The sequence below is a fragment of the Monodelphis domestica genome, chromosome 1 (genome assembly GCF_027887165.1).
Source record: "Monodelphis domestica isolate mMonDom1 chromosome 1, mMonDom1.pri, whole genome shotgun sequence".
In the NCBI taxonomy this organism is placed as follows: domain Eukaryota; kingdom Metazoa; phylum Chordata; class Mammalia; order Didelphimorphia; family Didelphidae; genus Monodelphis; species Monodelphis domestica.
In genome coordinates, this window is record NC_077227.1 from 450,861,978 (window position 1) to 450,884,042 (window position 22,065).

The following is a 22,065-nucleotide window of genomic DNA, read 5'->3' on the forward strand; positions in this document are numbered from 1 at the left end:
ATTTTTTAGAAATTCTGTAATTGAGTTATCTGTCTTTAAGGTGAAAGCTGCATGAAGTTGGGGACCAAGATTTGCCTATCTTTGAATCTGTGTAGTAGACTACTGTAGTAGACTTAAGAAGATTATCTTAATTAAATGTTTAGGTAGATCCATGATCTAATCAAGATTGGTAGTTACTCAATGGGTTCATATTGCAACTCTTCTAAACTTTCTTTAATTCATTCATTCATTCAACAAGCCTTTTAAAAAAAATCAATACAAAGCATTTTACTAGGCATTGGAGATTACAAAGACAAACATTAAGCAGTCTCATCCTCAAGTAGCTTATATTCCATTGAGAGAGAATCCCACAGTTTTTTTGCTTTGCAAGATTCTTGTCTAAATATTTATGTAAATTTTTCATAGATGATCTACCCACTCCATTAGAGGCTCCGCTCTGGTTCATGATAACTCAGTGAGATTAGCTAGTCTATCCCTATTCCAGTAAGAAAATGCTAAAATGTTTGCCCTCTAGGTACCTATTATTGCTATAGTGTTTTAAGAAATGTGCATAATGTCATGTAACCTTTGGATAAGACAAATGATTTTTTAGGGAATAGGATATGGGACCTGTTTTCATGTGGGAGATTCCTGCGTGTGGAAATTGTAGAGATAGCTAGGTGGCATGATAGATAGAGCTCTGGACTCAGAGTCAGGAAGACTTGATTTCAAATCCGCTTCAGATACTACCTCTGTGACCTTGGACAGGTCACTTAACTGTTGTCAGCTGCAGTTTCCTCATCTGTAAAATGGTGGTAGACATTGTGCTAAAGTATTTTATAATTATTTTCTTATCTGATATTCACAACAACTCAGTCACAGAAGACTTTTCCTGTGACAGCAGGCTTTAATTAGCCATAATTAAAAGAGGCCTGTACACAAAAAAAAAACAGTTTACTAATTGGTCTTTCTTGATGCAGAGGAATTATTTTATAACTCTTTTAATTTCTTGCATGCATTTTTGCAGATATTCCTGCTATTTTGATTTAGGTAATGACAGTAGACTTCTTAGGAGGAGTACTGCTCACAAGGAACTTTCTATTTAGGTGACATGGTTTTAGGAAAAGAGATGTTGCCTTCCTGTATTCTACTACTCTTATAATCAATGTTTTATTGCCATTTTACTTTTCAACTAGAGTTCTTCCTATTTTGTCTTTTTGCTATGGAGGTTATTAGAGGTGACATTAGATTCTTTAAGTGCTCAACAGTGGATCGAAAGTTCTAGCAACCCTTCCCATGCTACAAAGATATATCTGGGCCTAACAATAGATTGTGTGGTCTGTCTTTCAAGGATAAGCCTAGAAATAATAACAAGAATAATAATAATACCTACTTCCCTGAGTTGTTGTGAATATCAGATAAGAAAATAATTATAAAATACTTTAGCACAATGTCTACCACGTATAGGTACTTAATAAGTGCTTGTTAAAAAAGAAACCTCCATGTATACCAGTAAGTTACCTATAACTTAGAGTGGTAGAAAATTGCTTTGGGGAAATCAGAAGGCTCCAATTACATAGCTAGTACATATCAGAGGCAGGACTTTAACCTAGATTTTCTTGACTCCAAGGCTGCCCCTTTATTTACTAGGTCACATGACCTCTCAGGACTAAGCATAGTAAGCACTAAAGAAATATAAATTAGGGCTATAAATTAGCTGTTTATATAAAATTAAAAGGTTTAGCCTTTAATTTGGCCAGGAAGGTATAAAATATTAGATGTTTCACAGTGATTTCTAATGGTTGTTGGCCGAATTTAAAAAAAATTTAGTAGACTATTTTGTAAAACTCATTAAAATTCTTCTAGGAAACATACAATCATCTAATAACATTAATGACTGTCGATGGGCATAATCTACTTCTAAAAATTTATAGAAAATTCCTTGAAAAAAATTCAATTTAAATTTCAATAGCCATTGAGCCCAAACCTTGTCACTGATGTAGTACTGGGGCATATCAGCCTCTCTAGGAAAAAGTTATTATTTTATTTTATTTTTTGCTAGATTTCAGCTTTTTTAGTAGGAATTTATTAGGAACCAAAGATCTTCACTAGATTTCAGGAGGTTTCTGAATTTGGATGGGAAATGATTTTCCTTATTTTCCTTAGTCTCTATTTAACGTTCAGCATTTCTTTCAATTTTTAATTAAATCAAATGCAAAACATCATTGTTCTGGTTTTTGCCAGATTGCCAAAAGGCTCCATGATACAAAATAAAGGTTGAGTCCAAAAGTTTGCATTATCTTTTTCATGGTAAATGCTTTTTTTTGAGAATTCTGCCTATAGGAAAGTCTTAAGTAGACAAAATAGTAAATACTTAAAGCAGACTCATTGAAAAGAAATCCTCAATATAATAGTTCAAAATAGAGTAAAATAAAATAAAAATCTTGGACTGATTCCAAGACAAGGTATTAAAGTGTAGTCAAAAATAGAATAAGATGTAATTTACCCCTATTAGTAGCAGAGAACAGACCTTTATTGAAAGATGCTCTGATTTCAGGGTAATGCTTTCTCAGACTAGCTCCAGTTGAATTTCGCTGGCAGTGTTTTGCATTTTACACTTTATGGCAATTTGCACCATATTAGTCATAACATTTTCAACACCATTTTAGCTGTAAAATGGTTGCAACTTGGCAACCATCCCCAAACTAATGTTCTAAACACTTTCCTTGGCTCAGTCTATATAGCTACATGAAGCTGAGAAGTCTCCCAAATGAAATGAATTTCTGAAGTCATTGTTTTAACCTAGCTCCAATGTGATGTGATTTGCTTTGCCTTAAGATCATCCAAATGAATTGCAAAGAAATATCGGTCTCTGGCACAGGCCTTGAAGATGTAAGGAAAGTGATTTCCCATTGGGAAAGAAAAAGGAAACAAATATCATTCTGGAGATTATGATTTTATTTCAGTAAAGGGAGCAAAAATATTCACTTGTCTGTGAAATAAAGTTCCTTTTCATGAATCTAAAGAAATATATCAGAGGTCCTACCTATTCTGTTTTATTTTTCCTTCTTCCTTTTTTAAGGCAGCTATTCCAGATCTGTAGCTAAATATTTTCTAGTTTTTGGAAGTTGGAATGACAAGTGGTTAGGAAGAACTTTCTTGTTTGTATTTTCCCTATTAGGCTCTTCTGAAGATGCCTTGAGCTTGGGGTGTGACATTGATCCTGAAGCAGTTAGTGGAATCCTTTAAAGGATTAAAGGTTGCTTGAGTTGTAATTTTTGTGACTGGTGGCTAAAGTGGCATTCCTGTGGCCAAGACCCAGGTCTTGGGTCTAAACTTTATATTTATTCATGTCATCAAAAAGCATTTTTACTTTGCTTTTAAGAAAATAGATTTATCCCTGGCAAGGTTTGGTGAGGCAGCTTTACATATTATATAAGGTGCACTTAAAGTGATTAGATTATTAATACAGCTTGATATCATGGTCTTTTGTGGGTTTTGGAACGATAAAAGAGAAACCTTAATAGGTATTCTGTTTACATTTTTGTTCCATTTTTTCCAGGAGATTGACTAGTTCATAAGATAGTGGGTTGATGACCTTTACTATTTAACTCTCCATATACTACTTTCAAGATATGAAACAGAAATGAATCAGTAGTTGCCTTTTAAAAATAGATATTTAAAATTTTTCTTTTGCTTTTTATTCACCTTGAAATTACCCTGTATTCTCTTTTCCTCCCTTTCAGAGAGCCATCTATTATAACAAAGAATTTTTCTTTTGAAAAAAAGATGAAGAAAAAAATTAGCAAACTAACACTTCCATTAGAACTGAGTTGAAGAGTATATAAAGACTATATATATATATGTGTGTGTGTGTGTGTGTGTGTGTGTGTGTGTGTGTGTGTGTGTGTGTGTGTATAATACATATATAAAACAATCTATAAATTGTAAGATGACTGGAAAGGTTGGGAAGGGGCCATGTTAAACAGCAGGCTTTAATTTGGAGTTTACTGTGTAGGAAGAATGGTGTGGTCAAATCTGTGCTTTAGAAAAACTACTTTGAAAACCTATTGAAGTACTTAAGTTGAAGAAAGATAGATGGAAAAAAGAACATATATGAGAGACATGAAGGTTAGTTGTTGTGAAGACACTGCCTTAGATGGAGTGAAGGGGAATGAGGTGTTCAGGGTGACAGTAAAGTTGCAAACCTAGATGATCAGATGTATGGTAGTATCCTCAACTGTAAAAATGAAGTTTAGAAGACAAATGGTTGGGGGGGGGGGAGCGGAGATGTTGGGTTTTATTTTGCATGTATTATATTTGAGATGACTTTGGCAAATATAGTTTGAGATAGATAGTTGAGATAGATAGATGTTTTGCTAATGCTCAAGAAAGAGACTAAGGTTGTATATCTGAGGATAATCTATTTAGAAATAATAATGTAACCAGTAGGAACTGATGAAATCACCATGTGAGATAGTATTGAAGCAAGGAGAAATGGACCCTTGGAGGAGACCTATGGTTAGTGGGTTTTATATAGATGAAGGTTTAGCAATAAAGACTGAAAAAATGGTCAGATAGTAGGAGGAGAACCAAGAGATAACAGTTTTCAAAACCTAGAAAGGAGTACTTTGGAAGAGATGATCAACTATGTCAGACCTGCAGAGAGGTCTATAAGACTGAGGACTAAGAAAAGACCACCAGATTTGGCAATAAAGAGATCACTGATTACTTGGAAAGGGGCAGGATAGTTTGTGTGAAGGCACATAGATGGAAGATAGAATGTCCTGTTTCAGAAATGGTAGACTAGTTTGTCTGGAAGGCACAAAGTATGAGAATGGAAGTAATAAAAAATTATTCTGATAGGGTAGACTGTAGGCAGCTTGGTAATGGCTTTAGATTATAGGGTATAATAGAGAGGTACTAAAAATTTTTGAGCAAGGAAGTGATGGGTATGCCTAGGCCTTAGGATGATAATATTGGTAGCTTTGTAAAAAGCGAATTCAGTTGTTGAGAGACTAGGAGTGTAGGAAACCAATTAGCAGGCCACTTTGTATATGCCAGCCCCTAGCCAAGTGCCTTGTGCTTAAGTACCTCATAAATATTCATTGAACAAATAAGCTGATTAAAGTCTATGGTATTACCTACTTTAAAAGGAGTTGTATTTTAAAGATCACATTTACAGCTGCAGTGTTCTGGCAGCTCTGCCTTATACTTGTTACATATCTATATTAGATGATTGATGGACAGGATGTATATTCTTCAGTTCTTAGGTGGCATCCAAAATATGTCTTTTGTATGGTGCCAAGCAGGGTACAATGCAGATGACTTTAAATACGATATCCATAAGGATGTTTTTAGGTATTAATACCCAGTATTTAAGCTCAGATTTCAGCATTTCTTAGGTAGACATTTGAGAATTTCCCTGAATTTGATTAATATTTAATATCACTTGGAATTCAGAAGGAAGAAAAAATAAAAAGGATTTCTGGTGAAGATGGCAATGTGAATGGTATCACTGAACCCTGCTATCCCAAGAAAATGCCTAGCAAAGATTTAAGAGGGCTCCAGATAAAGTCATAAACAGTAAAAAAACAAAGGGAAATGATAGTTAGTTTCACTATCTAGTTCAGGACTGCACAGAATGGTTATTGGCTCTCAGAGTTGGTATGTTCCAGGCAGCTAGAAACAGCACAGTTCTCCCTGAATGGAATCTGAATCCAGCAGGATCTCAACCTTCATCTGTAGGAACCTCATCAAGAAGCAACCACCGGCCTCTAAGTCACTATGAGGGGAGTCAGGATAAGGCAGTATATGTATGCCTCAAGGCCTGTCATGATGAGGTCTAAAGCCAGTAGAGGCACAGAAAGGTCAAAGTCAGCCCTTGGTAAGACCACCTAAAGAAAGAGACGATGGAGTATCCTTTGGGAACATACTAAGAGGCCTAGAGTCCTTTATATATGAATATCTCAATTATTTGCAAAAATATACCAGGGCAATCAAAGAGGTAGAGACAAAGTAGAGGAGGTCTAGAGTCAATGAGATGAATGGGGCAGAGTGGGGTTTGCATTGGGTCTAGGAGATAGAAGCAAATGGCTGGGATTGAGGTATAGGGTAGAATCTAGACTTAATCCTGGATCCAACTCCCCTTCTCAGGATAGTATTGTAGAATATGGTAGGTTGGAGGTCCAAGAACCAGTCTGTCCATTAAAACTACATCAGGACAGAGACAGCATCATTTAAATTGTATAGTATCATGTGGGATTTGCATACTCAACACAACAGCAACAGAAGAGAGGGCAAAGTAGCAAAAGAGTTACAATCTAGGACCTGAGACTGGACATATGAATAAACAGCCAAAAAATTTGAAGAGCATTTTAGGTGGTACAGTAGAGTAGCCTCCTAGACCTGGGGTCAAGAAGACATAAATTCAAAATAGCACTAGACACTTAGTAGATGTATGACCCTGGCCAAATTCCTTAACATTTTTCTGTTTTAACTTTCCTAAATTGGGGATGAAGGATGGGGGTGGGGGGATATAAATGGAGATAACAATAGTACTTCTCTTCCAGGGCTGTTATGAAGATAAAATGAGATATTTATAAATGTATAAATGTCTTTGTAAACCTTAAAGCATTTAAGCATATTTATATAAATAAATGATAGTTTTTGAATACAATTGAATGCTATGGGTTAAAAGAGATGTCCAAGAGGTAAATACAGACATGATTAAACAATAAGAACAACTAGAGATTTTGAAAAGAATAGCTTAAACAAAAGGATTCCAAGAGTAAGTGGAATATAAAGGAGTAAAAAAAAATAAAATTATAGCTCTTGGTGGAAGAAAAAAATTGTGAACAGAATAAATAGCTTAGAATCAAAGGTGGAAAAAAATTACTCAAGTAGCGGACTCCCATATAATGGAGTTACTAGAACTAAATGATTCATTGAAATAACACAAAATATTAGAACAAAATAAAAAAGAATTAAATAGTAGAAACATTAGAACATGTGAAGCATATGCTATCAAAAACAACTTATTGGAAAGACAGAAGAAAAGTAGCATAAAAATCCACAGACTCAAGCAGGGTGGAGTCAAGATGGCGGCTTAGAGGCAGCGAAAGTTCAGACCTCTGAAAGCCTCTTCCTTACCAATTACAAACCAAATGCTCCTAGGGGACTGAAAATCAAACCTAACAAGAAGACAGAGCCAAAGAACCCTGCTGATGATCTCAATTTAAAAGGTATGCCCCCCAAAAGCCAGAATTCGAGAACACTCGGGTTTAAAGGGAAGAGAGAAGGTAGTTCCCAGGCCTCCTCCTCCCCCTCCTAGAGCGCTAAGCCTCCAGTGGCAGCTGGAACCTCTGGGCGGGCAAAGGCACTGGTCTGGAGGGAGTGCCTTGCAGGTAAAGCTGTGCCAGGCACAGAGCATTGAACATGGTTGGGGAAGGAGTTAGAGAAGGAGTGCAGAGCAGGCAGCCTAGTTGCAGTAGCAGAGACCCTCCACATTGCTTCCCCCTTCCAGGAGTTTTTGGCCTCAGGGCACATCTAGCCCTATCCAGCAGGACTTAATCGGATCAACAGGCTTCAGAGGGCAGAGAACCAAAAGCTCCAATACCCCTCCCCCACAGACTGCACTGAGAGACTTGCTAACAAAATTCAAAGAAGGAAGACTGACAGAAAATCCCAACCCCCCCACCCCCAAAAGACAGGAGCAAGAGCACAGACAACTGCAGAGAGTAAAGAAGGGGTAAATATGAGCAAACAACAGAAAAAGAAAAAAGAAATTACAATTGACAACTTCTATACAGGCAATGAACAAAGAGCAAAAGGAACACAGGATGAGGGAACACCAAGCAATAAAACAGAAAACCCAGCAAATTGGACCCAGCCTTTGGAAGAATTCAAAATACATTTCAAAACACAATTAAGAGAGGCTAAAGACAATTGGGAAAAGAACTTAAAAACTAAGATAAGTCATCTGCAAACAAAGGCACTTGAACTAAAATGAGAAAATAGTGTCTTGAAAGCCAAAATCAACCGGCTGGAAAATGAGGCAAAGGAGATGAAAGACGAGGCAAAGATGATGAAAGATGAGACAAAGGAGATGAAAGATGAGGTAAAGTGGATAAAAGATGACTTCCAAAGAAAATCAGACCAGAAGGAAAAGGATGAACAAAAAGCCAGGGATGAAATCCAGTCTTTAAGAACCAGAATACGACAACTAGAATCAAGTGGCTTCACAAGGCAACAGGACACTATAAAACAAAATCTAAAGAATGAAAAAATTGAGGAAAATATGAAGCATCACATTCCCAAAACAGAAGATTTAGAAAATCGTTCCAGGAGAGACAACTTAAGAATCATTGGTCTACCAGAAGACCATGACAAAAGGAAAAGCCTGGACATCATACTATGGGAAATTATCCAAGAAAACTGCCCTGATTCTAGAAGAAGAAGGAAGAGTGGATATTGAAAGAATCTACAGATCACTTTCTCTACTTAATCCCCAACTGACAACACCCAGGAATGTTATAGCCAAATTCAAGAACTATCAGACCAAGGAAAAAATATTATAAGCTGCTAAGATGTCATTCAGATACCATAAAACCATAGTGAGGATAGCACAGAATCTGGCTGCATCAACACTGAAGGACTGAAAGGCATGGAATATGATATTCTGGAAAGCAAGGGAACTAGGTCTACAACCAAGAATGAACTACTCAGCAAAACTGACTATATTCTTACAGGGGAAAGTATGGTCATTCAAAAAAATAGAAGAATTCTAAGCATTTGTGAAGAAAAGACCAGACCTGAACAGAAAATTTGATGCCCAAGCAAAGAATTCAAGAGAATCATCAAAAGGTAATTTAAAAAGAGGGAAAAAAGAAAAAAACAAAACAAAATAAAAAAACTTTTTTTAAGAGACCCAATAAGTTAAAATGATATGTATCCCTAATAGAAAATAGGTTATTGGTAACACTTAAAAATTGTTATTATCACCTGGGCAGCTAGAAGAAGTACACATAGAGGGAACAGTGACAAACTATTTAGGATGAAAAGACAAGACATAAATATGTAAATAGATATATGTATGCATAAATACATACATTTGTGTGTGTGTGTGTATATACATACAACTAGCGCTAAAAAAGAGGTTAATACTAAAAGAAATAGGAAAAGAAACTGAAGGGGGTAAATTTATATGTCACAAAGAAGCACATGGCGGGAGGGGGAGAACATCAATACACTGGAAGGTTAAGGAGGTTGGAGATAGGAAATACTCAACTCTTACATGCATTGAAATGACCCAAAGAAGGAAGAACAATCCAATCCATTAGGGCAGAGAATTGATTTGCACTCCATAGGGAAGTAGAAGGGTAACAAGCAGATTGGTGGGGAGGGAAGAAATACAAAGGAGGGGAGAGGGTGGAGAGGTAGTTTAGAAGGATGTAAATATAAGACAGGAGGAATAAGAAGGGAGGGGGTATAAAGGGAAGTATAATAAGGGTGGGAATTAGGGGAACTGATAAAAAACAAAACATTTGTATAGAAGGAAATAGTGAAAGAAGAGAAGGCAAGTCTAGGAGTAGAAATCAAAATGCTGGGAAATACACAGCTAGTAATCATAACTCTGAATGTGAATGGAATGAACTCATCCATAAAACGCAAGCGAATAGCAGATTAGAATCCAAAATCATACCATGTGCTGTCTACAAGAAAAACACATGAGGAAGGTAGATATGCATAAGGTCAAAGTAAGAGGATGGAGTCAAATCTGTTGGGCATCATCTGATAAAAAGAAGGCAGGAGTAACAATCATGATATCTGACAAAGCCAAAGTAAAAATAAATCTAGTTAAAATAGGTGGGGAAGGTAATTACATCCTGATAAAAGGCAGTATAGACAATGAGGAAATATCCATACTCAACATGTATGCACCAAATGGCATAGCATTCAAATTTCTAAAGGAGAAACTAGTGGAGCTCAAGGATGAAATAGATAGAAAAATTATACTAGTGGGAGACCTGAACACCTTCCTCTATCAGAATGAGATAAATCAAACCAAAAAAATAAAAAAGAAAGAGGAAGAGAAGTGAATGAAATCTTAGAAAAATTAGTTAGTAGATATGTGGAGAAAAATAAATAGGGACAAAAAGAATATACCTTTTCAGCAGCACATGGTACATTCACAAAAATTGACCGTGTATTGTGGCATAAAAACATTGCAAACAAGTGAAAAAGAGCAGAAATAATAAATGCAACCTTCTCAGATCACAATGTAATGAAAATAATAATTAGTAAGGGTACATGGAGAGGTAAATAAAAAATTAATTGGAAATTAAACGATACAATTCTCCAAAACTGGTTAGTTAAAGAACAAATTGTAGAAACAATTAATAACTTCATTGAAGAAAATGACAATGATGAGACATCCTTTCAAAACATATGGGATGCAGCCAAAGCAGTACTCAGGGGGAAATTTATATCCCTGAGTTCATATATTAATAAATTAGGGAGGGCAGAGGTCAATGAATTGGACATGCAAATTAAAAAAACTAGAAAGTGAACAAATTAAAAATCCTCAGATAAAGACTACATTAGAGATCCTAATAGTCAAAGGAGAACTTAATAAAATTGAAAGTCAAAAAACTATTGATTTCATAAATAAGATTAGAAGCTGGTACTTTGAAAAAACAAATAAAAGAGACAAAGTACTGGTCAATCTAATAAAAAAAGGGAAAGAAGAAAAACAAATCGACAGTATCCAAGATGAAAAGGGAGAACTCACTTCTAATGAAGAGGAAATTAAGGCAATCATTAAAAACCATTATGCCCAATTATATAGCAACAAATATGGCCATACAAAAATATAAATGGCCTAGACTAACAGAGGAAGAAATAGATTACCTAAACAGCCCCATATCAGAAAAAGAAATTGAATAAGCCATCAAAGAACTCCCTAAGAAAAAAATCCCCAGGTCCAGATGGATTCACAAATGAATTCTATCAAACATTCAAAGAACAACTACAAACTATTTGACATAATAAACAAAGAAGGAGTTCTACCAAATTCCTTTCATGACACAAATATAGCACTGATTCCAAAGCCAGGCAGGTCAAAAACAGAGAAAAAAAACTATAGACCAATCTCCTTAATGAATATGGATGCAAAAATCTTAAATTGGATACTAGCAAAAAAACTGCAGCAAGTGATCACGAGGGTTATTTACTATGACCAGGTAGGATTTATACCAGATATACAAGGATAGCTCAATATTAGGAAAACCATCCATATTATTGACCATATTAACAAGCAAACTGACAAAAATCTCATGATTATCTCTATAGATTTAGAAAAAGCCTTTGACAAAATACAACACCCATTCCTATTGAAAATACTACAAAGTATAGGAATAGAAGGGCCTTTCCTAAAAATAAATAACAATATATATATATATATATATATATATATATATATATATATATATAAAACCATCAGCAAACATCATCTATAATGGGGATAAACTAGAATCCTTCCCAATGTGATCAGGAGTGAAACAAGGATGCCCAAAGTATTAGAATGGGCAATGAGAAGACCAAGCTATCAATCTTTGCAGATGATATGATGGTTTACTTAAAGAATCCTAGAGAATCAACCAAAAAGCTAGTAGAAATAATCAACAACTTTAGGCAAGTTGCAGGATACAAAATAAACCCATATTAGTCATTAGCATTTCTATAAATTGTAAGAATTAGAAAGACAAATTCCCTCTAAAATCACCCTAGATAATATAAAATACTTGGGAATCTATCTGTTGAGATAAACACAGGAACTATATGAACAGAACTACAAAACACTCTCCACACAATTAAAGCTAGATCTAAACAATTAGAAAAATATTGATTGCTCATCTGTAAGACAAGCTAACATAATAAAAATGACAGTCCTACCCAAATTAATTTACTTATTCAGTGCCATACCCTTTGAACTACCGAAAAGATTTTTACTGAATTTGAAAAAAAAACATAAAAAAGTTCATTTGGAAGAACAAAAGATCAAGGATATCCAGAGAAATCATGAAAATAAATGGGAAGGAGAGGACTTGCAGTCCCACATCTCAAACTATACTATAAAGCAGTGGTCATCAAAACAATTTGGTATTGGCTAAGAGACAGAAAGGAGGATCAGTGCAATAGATTAGGGGTAAATAACCTCAGCGAGATAGTCTATTATAAGCCCAAAGATCCCAGCTTTTCGAACCAAGATCCACTATTTGATAAAAAAACTTCTGGGAAAATTGGAAGACAGCAGTATGGGAGAGATTAGGTTTGGATCAACATCTTACACCCTACACCAAGATAAACTTAGAATGGGTGAATGACCTGAATATAAAGAGGGAAACTATAAGCAAATTAGGTGAACACAAAATAGCCTACATGTCAGATCTTTGGGATAGGAAAGACTTTAAAACCAAGCAAGAGCTAGAAAAAAATCACAAAATGTAAAGTTTTTGTACAAACAAAACCAATGCAACCAAAATTAGAAGGGAAACAATAAATTGGGAAATAATCTTCATAACAAAAACCTTTGACAAAGATATAATTACTCAAATTTGTAAAGAGTTAAATCAATTGTACAAAAATCAAGCTATTCCCTAAGTGATAAATGGGCAAGGGACGTGAATAGTCAATTTTCAGTTAAAGAAATCAAAACTATTAATAAGCACATGAAAAAGTGTTCTAAATCTCTTATAATCAGAGAGATTCAAATCAAAACAACTCTGAGGTATCACCTCACACCTAGCAGATTGGGTAACATGACAGCAAAGGAAAGTAATGAATGCTGGAGGGAATGTGGCAAAGTTGGTACATTAATTCATTGCTGGTGGAGTTGTGAATTAATCCAACCATTCTGGAGGGCAATTTGGAACTATGCCCAAAGGGCGCTAAAAGACTGCCTACCCTTCTATCTGGCCATAGCACTGCTGGGTTTATATCCCAAAGAGATAATAAGGAAATGACTTTTACAAGAATATTCATAGCTGCAATCTTTGTGGTGGCTAAAAATTGGAAAATGAGGGGATGCCCTTCAGTTGGAGAATAGCTGAACAAATTGTGGTATATGTTGGTGATGGAATATTATGCTCAAAGGAATAATAAAGTGGAGGAATTCAATGGGAACTGGAACAACCTCCAGGAATTCATGCAGAGCAAAAGGAGCAGAACCAGGAGAGCATTATACACAGAGACTGATATACCGTGGTATAATCAAATGTAATGGACTTCTCCATTAGTGGCAGTGCAGTGATCCTGAACAACTTGGAGCGACCTAGGAGAAAAAACACTATCCACATTCAGAGGAAACACTGTGGGAGTAGAAAAACAGAAGAAAAAACAAATGCTTCAATACATGGATTGAAAGGATATATTTGGTGATGTAGTCTCTAAATGAATATCCTAATGCAAATACCAACAACCGGGAAATAGGTTTTGATCAAGAACATATGTAATATCCAATGAAATTTTGTGTCAGCTGCGGGAAGGGTTGGTTTAGGGGAGGGAGGGAAATAATATAATACTTGTAACCAAGGAATAATGTTCTAAATTGACTAAATAATTCAACTTAAATTAAAAAAAAATAAATGTTAAAAGAAAAATAAATTAATCCACAGACTCCCTGAAATGTTTTTTATTTTATAAAACCATGAAAGAAAACCCCTTATATCTGTTAGCATGAGAGGACAAACTGAAAAAACGATTCCATCACCCACCCCAAATTGTTTAGAAGAAAAAAACCAACCCATCAATATCCATATGAAAAGTGTTTCAAATCACAAATAATTAAAAAGATGTAAATTAAAAGGATTCTCAAATATCACCTCATTCCCATCAAATTCGTAAATTAGATTTAAAAAAATCGAAAAATAGAGATGCTGAAGGGAATGTAGGAAAACATGTACGCTATTTTTTTACTGTTGGTAGATCTAGGAACTGGTTCAACAAATTCTAGAAAACAGTTTGAAATTATGCCCCCAAATCTATTAAACTGTGCATTCCCATAGATCCAGTGACAATTTTATTAATTCTATACTCCAAAGTGATCAAAGGAAGATGAAAAGGATGCCTATGTACAAAAATATTTATAACAGTTTTGTGATTACAAAGAATTAGAAATTAAGGGAGGGGTGCCCATCAATTGGGGAGTGACAGAAAAACATAGTATATATGAATCTGATAGGATATTATTATGCCATAAGAAATGAAAGAAATGTTTTCAGAGAAACCTGGGAAGACTTTTATAAATTGTAGCAAACTGAAATGAACAAAACCAGACAACTACTTATACTATAACAATAGCATTTTAAAGACAAAAAACTTTGAATGACATAGTAACTGTGATCAATACAGTGACTAACCAGTTTCAAAAGACTCATAAAGAAATATAGTACATACTCCTATATTCAGTGGTTATAGACTCAATGAAGACTGAGGAATATACGTATCACAAAACATACATGGAGATTTATAGATACAACTACAGATCTTTATATATACATATATATTTGAACTAATATAGGAACTTGTTAGTATATGTATATAATGGCTTTTGTTTTGCTTTCTCAGCGTGGTGTACGAGGTGGTAGAGGAAAAAAATCATATCTCAAAATAAAATTGAAAGAAAGCCCAAATTGAAAATATCTAGAAATGTCTTAGCTAAAATTCAGTGCTTCCAGATTAAAGAAAAAATGGTACAAGTAGCCAGAAAAATTTAAGCAATTTAAGCAATCACAGTCAGTATCATGCAAGACTATGCTGCAGTTACCATATAGGAGAATAAATCTTGGAAAAATAGACCCCAACAGTCATATAATCAAGAATATCATATCCTGCAAAACTGAGTATTATCCTAAAGAAAACAAAGTAGACATCTATTTGACTAGAGGACTTTCAAGCATGCCTGATGAAAAGTCTAAACAAAGAGTATATATTTTTTGAAACAAAAGCAGGAGAGACAACATAAATCTAGGAAGGTAAATACATTTGAGCTATTGCAAAGGATGAAACGATAATGAAGTACTTATATTCCAAAGAAAGAAGAAATCTCTTTTCAGCAACTTAATGTCATCACAGTTTATAGAACCAAAGAAATACAAACCCTTGGCAAAAGATGGTTTCATACTAATAATTTAAGAAATAAAAGAAAAGGGACAGGAAAAGGAATATTATTAGGGAACAACAGAGGAATAAGGGGAAGAAAACTTACTGTGTCTTATAACTGTATTGTGTGCCAAATGCAGAATGTATAAATATGGAGAAACAAGCATTTCATGAACTTTAGTCTTATATGAACTAGGCAAGGGAGAGTTGAACATTATCACCCACACTGAGTTGAAATAACTTCAATAAGATAATAGACAGGGACAAGGAAAGTAGAGAAGGGACTCTAATAAGGGGAGAGTAAAATTGAGGAGGAAAAAAGCACATGGAAAACAAATGTCAATAATAGCATAAATTAAATTAAGAAAAAGTAATGGTTAAAGTCAGTGATTAGATTTTTAGCTGGGAAAAGAGCTCTAAGGAATGGGACCAGGCCCTTTCAGTTTTAGATCATTAGTATTGATCACTTTTCTTTTCCCTATTTTTTTTTATTTTTTAATAAAGATATAGGCAGGGAATAAAAAGAGTAAGACATATAAGTGGATTACATATATGAAAAAAGACAACCTTTTCCCTCCGGGTACTTACTATAAAATGGGGGAAGAAATTACATAAAAGGAAACTGAAAAACAGCTGAGACAGGGGATGAGAAGATCCTTGGTGTGAGCATGTGGTGGAAAAGTCAGTCAGAGAAATCCCAGGGTAGCCAAGTAAGAAATGAGATGTCTGAACACTGTTGTCTGCTTAAATAGAAGTTTAGAGCACATGGCCTCACGTTCAAATCAGAGAGGCAGAGGGTAGTGATGAGGTAGAGTACAAATGTTAATGATTAGATCTTACAATATGCTGAGGTTATCTAAAAAATGAACTTACTGGACTATGATGGAGAAGTTAATCAGAGAAGCTCTAAACTAGTACAGCCAGGTGAGGCTGAGGAGTTTAGCAGAATGATATAAAAAGCAAAATCCAGAAATGTTTGCAAGAAACATAAAACATAAGATTCCCAGATTTAAAATAAGAGATTGGAGCAGATTTTATTATGCTGTAGGTAAAATTTTTAAAAAATATGGTGGTGCTCATGATCTCATAGCAATAGTAGTAGTAGAGGCAGCAGCAAATAATATTTATATAGCATTTTAACATTTACAAAGTGCTTTACAAATGTTAAAAATAAACATGGTTAAGAGATATAAACAGAAGAAACTACAATATGCTTAAATGCATCAGAGAAAATAATATTCATGTTTAATATATGTATTGAATAATATAATATGTGGTCTTGAATAGAATTTTTTAAAAAACAAGATATGATAGCTCTGACAACTGATGAATGGAAATAAAAAGGAGTATATAAATCTCTTAGAAGTGTATAACCATGTGCTGGGGTAGACAAGACTCATAAGCAAATATAGAATAGCAGAAATTTTAAATAATAAGATTATTTAGACATAAACCTTTCCCCCTAAAGCTTGCTTTAATTGCTTCCCAAAAGTTTTAATAATTGATCTCACTGTCATTTTCATAGACAAAATTATCTATTGTTTTTGTGATTTGTTCTTTGAGCTATATATTATTTAGTTTTCACTTAATTTAGAATGCTTTCTTCAAATATCCTTTATTGATTATTTTATTGTATTGTTATCAATAATTTTATCAATAAACAAGAAAAAGAACAGATAAATAAATTTAAAATACTACCTAAAAATGTTTTTAAAGTAATTTAAAAAAACACAAAAATAGAAATATGAAAATCAAAGGGATAATTAAATGAAAAAATTGAACTGAGAAGTAAATTTAGGAGCTCCTTTTTTAAAAAAAAGCTTGTAAAACAGACAAGCCAGCATTTTATTTTTATTGGAAAAATCAAATGATCATGCTGAAAAATTAAAAAGGAGGACCTAAATTAGATCAAGAGATAAGTCAAGGGAACAAGGAATTAAATTTCTTCTCTAAATTTTAGGCATTTTTCTAAACACTGGAGATACAAACAAATATAAGGAAAAGTCCTTGGCTTCAAGAAGCTTACATTCTAATGAGGGAAGATAATGTACAGAAGAGATCTGAAAATTCTTTAGGGGAGAGGACATAGGGAAGGAACCTTGGCATGGGCATGGCCACCAAGCCTTGAGCATGCAGAGCTTGGGGAAGAATAAAAAATGGCCATAGTGAATCCTTCTTTAAAATGGAGCATCCAAGAGTAATTCTCCAATGGAAGAAGAAAGAGAGCTGCAAAGAGATATCTGGAGCCAAAAAGGCCACAAGTGCTAAGAAAAGTTCTAGACTATGAAGGCAGCTGAACGAACCGTAGGGGCAAAATTCTGAGAGTCAAAAGCAGAACCAAGAATGGAATAAAAAATGAAAAAAAACCAACAAAGGAAATAATTAGAAATTATTTTAACTAATTTTTGTCAATAAAGGTGATAGCTTAAATGAAATAGATGAATATTTAAAGAATTATAGACTACTTACATTAAGAGAAAAAGAGAGAATTTAAATAACTTAATATCAGAAAAAGAATTTCAACAAGCCATAAATCAATTCCTCAGAGATAGATTGTGATAGGCCCTAAACTGATTAATAAGTGAATTCTTTGAACTATTCAAGGAAGAGTTCACTTTAATATTACATGATTTGTTTGTAAAAATAGAGTAAGAATTCATCATTAGATTCTTTGTCCAAAATAAATATAATCCTAATACTTTAATCAGGGTGAGATAATACAGGAGAATAATATTATGAACCAATATTTCTAATGAACTTTAATGCAAAAATTTTAAAATATTAGCAAAGAGTTTGTGGCATTGTATACTATGGTGTGCTTGGATTTATACCAATGCAGGGTAGGTTTAATATTAGCAAAAATATAGATATAATATATTTATAAGAAAATCAATTAAAGATATTAGATTAATAGCTAACACTTTTGACAAAATAACAAAATAAAGAGTAATAAATGACCCTTTCTTAATATGGTAAATAGTATCTACCTAAAACCAAGAATTAGCATTATATGTAATGTAAATATGAATGTAATGGAAAAGATATGATTTCAGGGAATATCAGGAATACTCATCTGAATTTAGAGAGAAGCAGACTGAGTAAATCAATTTATACAATAACTACAGTTATCTTTTTGTGGGGGGACTTTAACTTAAGAACTCTGAATATGGAGTTTTATTTTTCCCTTAAAGTATAAAGGATTGGTGGAATAAAGGTGCAGGATAAGATATATTGAATCTCATGAGAAAGAAGGATGGAGTAAGTGACTTGCTTCAGAGTAATAGCAGGTTAGTGACACTACCAAGATTAGAACTCACCAACCTTGAATAGTTATTTTATTGTATTGTTATCAATAATTCTATCTATTTGTTGTCTGAAGTTTCTTGCTATCTTGGTTGAAATGTAGAAATTACAGTAGTGCTTTTCCCTGCTTCCTCTTCTTTTTAAATTTGATGCAGAATCCAAAGTATAGAAAGCATAAATCAATAGTGGATTGTCATCATCATGGAGGAAACCTTTAAGGCTGAGACAAAGTTCGTATTTTATGGAGGGTAAATAGAATTTTGAAGTATTCTTAGAAACCATGTCATATAAAGATTCACTGAGTAACTGGAGATAGCTTGTAAAATATGATATTTAAGAATGGGCAGGTGTGAACATATTTAGAGTGTCAGGTAAAAGATGGAGGAGTTTTCTTTATGGCAGCAGAGGGCAGAATTTTAGACATTAGAGAGGTTGATTTTGCAGTAGCATAAGGAAAATCTTTTTATGATCATATCTGACTATAATTGAAATTGGCTACCTTATGAAATATTAAGATGTCTCTATGTCATGACATTACATACAAGATAAACATATTAGAGGTTGGCAAAACAAAGTTCTGTGAGAAATACAAGAAGGGAATTAATTGTCAATTGAGTGGATCGCTGAAGGTTTCATGGAGGAAAGGGCATTTGAGTTGGGTTTGAAAAGCAATTCAGTCCATGAAGAATCATAGGATAATAGTCTAAGAGTGAGAAGGAATAGTTAAGACCCTCTATTACAGGGGGCAGCTGGGTAGCTCAGTGGATTGAGAACCAGGCCTAGAGACGGGAGTTCCTTGGTTCAAATCTGGCCTCAGACACTTCCTAGCTGTGTGACCCTGGGCAAATCACTTGACCCCCATTGCCTAGCCCTTACCACTCTTCTGCCTTGGAGCCAATCAATACCCAGTATTGACTCCAAGATGGAAGGTAAGGGTTTTAAAGAAAAAAAAAAGACACTTTATTACAACCTCTTATTTTACCAAGGAATATATTGAAGTATAGAGTAGGGTCATGTTGCTAGTTAGCTTCAGAGCCAGGCTTTGAACCCAGATGCTCTGTCCCCAAACCCAGGATACTTTCAAGAATACCATCAGGCTGCTTCTAAGTTGGAAGCCATTCTAAGAGACAGTTTTCCCAAAAACAGAGGCAGAAGAGTGTAGCAGATGTTTAGGGGACACCAGTTTGACTGAAGAATAAGGTTAGTGGAGTAGAATAAAGAAGATAAGACTAGAGAGTTTGTAATAATAGCTCACATTTAATGAAGTACATTATTTTTCATAGTATTTTTACATCAACAACCCTGTGAAGTAAGTAATGCAAGGACAGTATTATTGTCCCCTTTTGCAGTTAAGGAAAATGAGGCTTTGAGAAATTATATGACTTGCCCATGAGCACATAGCAAGGAAGCCTCTGAATTGGAATTCAGTCAACTCTAGAGAAATCAGTATTCTATTCTCTCTGGCACATTGATAGATTGTAGCTATATTGTGGAGTGCCTTAGAGTTTGAACTTTACTTTGAGACAATGTAAAAAGGCACTAAAGAACTTTTAGTGGAGGATTGACATAATCAGATACATGCATAAGAAAGATTTTTCTAGCAGTAGCATAAAGAATGGATTGGAATGGGGAGATAGTGGAGGCAGGAAGACTTAGTAGGCCACTGTCTCTATAATCCATGTGGGTGGTAATGATGACCTGTGTCAGAATGGCATTAGCCAAACTAGAGAGGAGATGGTGAATACACAAAATGTTGCAAGGTTATAATTGAAAGCATTTAGTAACTGATTGTGAGAGGATTGAAAGAGAAAAGAGTCACTAAACAGATGGTTGATAACTATTTTCCAGGCATGTTTAAAAGAAGATTCCTTTTTTTTCCCCCACAAATAGGTTGGACTAGATAACCTTTAAATTTCCATTGAATGCTATGATTTTCTAATCCCAAATTATATAGTCACTTAGGTTTAGTCCTAAAACTTCTCTTCTAAGCTGCTTGTTGCCCAATATCCAAATTGAGGCTTTTGGCAGATGAGAACATTGAAATAGGCATATGGCATGGAAATAGGTTCTGATCAAGGACACATGTGGAATTGCACGTCTGCTACAGGGAGGGGAGGGAGGAATAGAATATGATTTTTGTAACCAAGGAATAGTTTGAAATTGACCAAATAAAATAAAAGAAAATAAAAATATAGGCATATGGGAAGAACCTTGGAAGTCCGTTTATTGAGGGACTTTGTTAATAGGACTGTTAATCAGCTGGCTCTAATTAGGGAACTCTGGTTACAGACTCATTTGTTATCTACTTTATTTAATCCATGTAATTATTCAGGTTATGAAACTGCAGGTTTATTTTTGGAATTATAACCCAAGTTATATTGATTTTTGATGTGTAAAGAAAAGTATCTTATGTGAGAAAAATACTATCAACAGCTGTACATATACTCTGTTTTCATTTTTTTTTCCAGTGGCAGGAGAATTATTCCAAACTGATTCTCCGAGAAGCCAGTAGCATCCCAGAATTGTTGCATAAGGAAGTTCAGCAAGCCTTCCTCATCTTGCGCAAGCATGGCTGCTTATTCCAGGATCTAGTCCGAATCAAAGGGAAAAATTTACTCACACCAGTATCTCGCCTTCTTATTGGAAATCCAGGTTACACTTATAAGTATCTGAATAGCAGACTCTTCACTGTGCCATGGCCAATGGAAGGTTCCAACATAAAATATTCCAAAGATGAAATATTTGCAGCTTGTAGAGCCTTCTTTAAGCTCAATGACTACTTGCGTAAAGATACAATTCAAGCTTTGGACAAACTACACTTGATAAAATCCAAGGACAGTGAAGACAGTGCAGTCTTTGGCATGGTCCCAGAACTCTCCAAGAACATTTTGAATGTGGGACATGATATGGAACTTAAGAAGAGGACAACTTACAATTTGACCTTGTTGAATTACATGGATCCTCAAGAAATGTCCTACTTGAAAGAAGAACCTTATTTTGGGATGGGAAAAATGGCTGTGAGCTGGCATCATGATGAGAACCTAGTAGAAAGGTCCACAGTGGCTGTATACAGTTACAATTGTGAAGGTACAAAGACTGTGGAGTAACATACTTATGTGAATTTTGGCTGGCATGCCTTAGGTCCTAAGAGCTCTCTTATTTGTTATTATTGGGTTTTTTTTTTAATGTCCTTCATTTCTCACATCTCCTTTTTTGCAAAATATTCCTTTCTCTGGGTCTGGATATACCTTTGTACATTATGACTCAGAAATATTACATGTTCACATATAACCAAGACTGTCATTCCTTTTTGCCCATGTAGTGCTGTTCTAATTGATTTATTGATAAAAGGTCAAGAATACAAAAGTCAATCAAATATTTCAGGTTAACTTAGGTGAACATTTACAGTCTTGCAAAGATACTTGATTGCAGTAGACACTATCTTATAGGACCAATTCGTCAACTCTAGTCTTGCCTTTAGCTTCATAGTGCTTTACATACTGACTCAGAAGCCAACTCATACTCCACTATGCCATACTGCTTTACTGATTCTAACCGTTGATATGGACACATCAACATATCACAAGGCAATACCATAGTGAAAATGTATGACAAAATCAT

The 22,065-nt window shown here is 34.5% G+C and overlaps 1 protein-coding gene across 8 annotated transcripts in view; it reads left to right on the plus strand.

Moving 5' to 3' along the window:
* Positions 1 to 22,065, plus strand: part of FTO (FTO alpha-ketoglutarate dependent dioxygenase) — a 421,101-nt gene that overhangs the window by 118,495 nt on the left and 280,541 nt on the right. For all 8 annotated transcript variants that reach the window (XM_007474863.3, XM_056812325.1, XM_056812324.1 and 5 more), the window contains one exon: positions 20,913 to 21,531. In XM_007474863.3, coding sequence (XP_007474925.1) covers positions 20,913 to 21,531 — 619 coding nt within the window. The remainder of the gene's footprint in view (positions 1 to 20,912; positions 21,532 to 22,065) is intronic.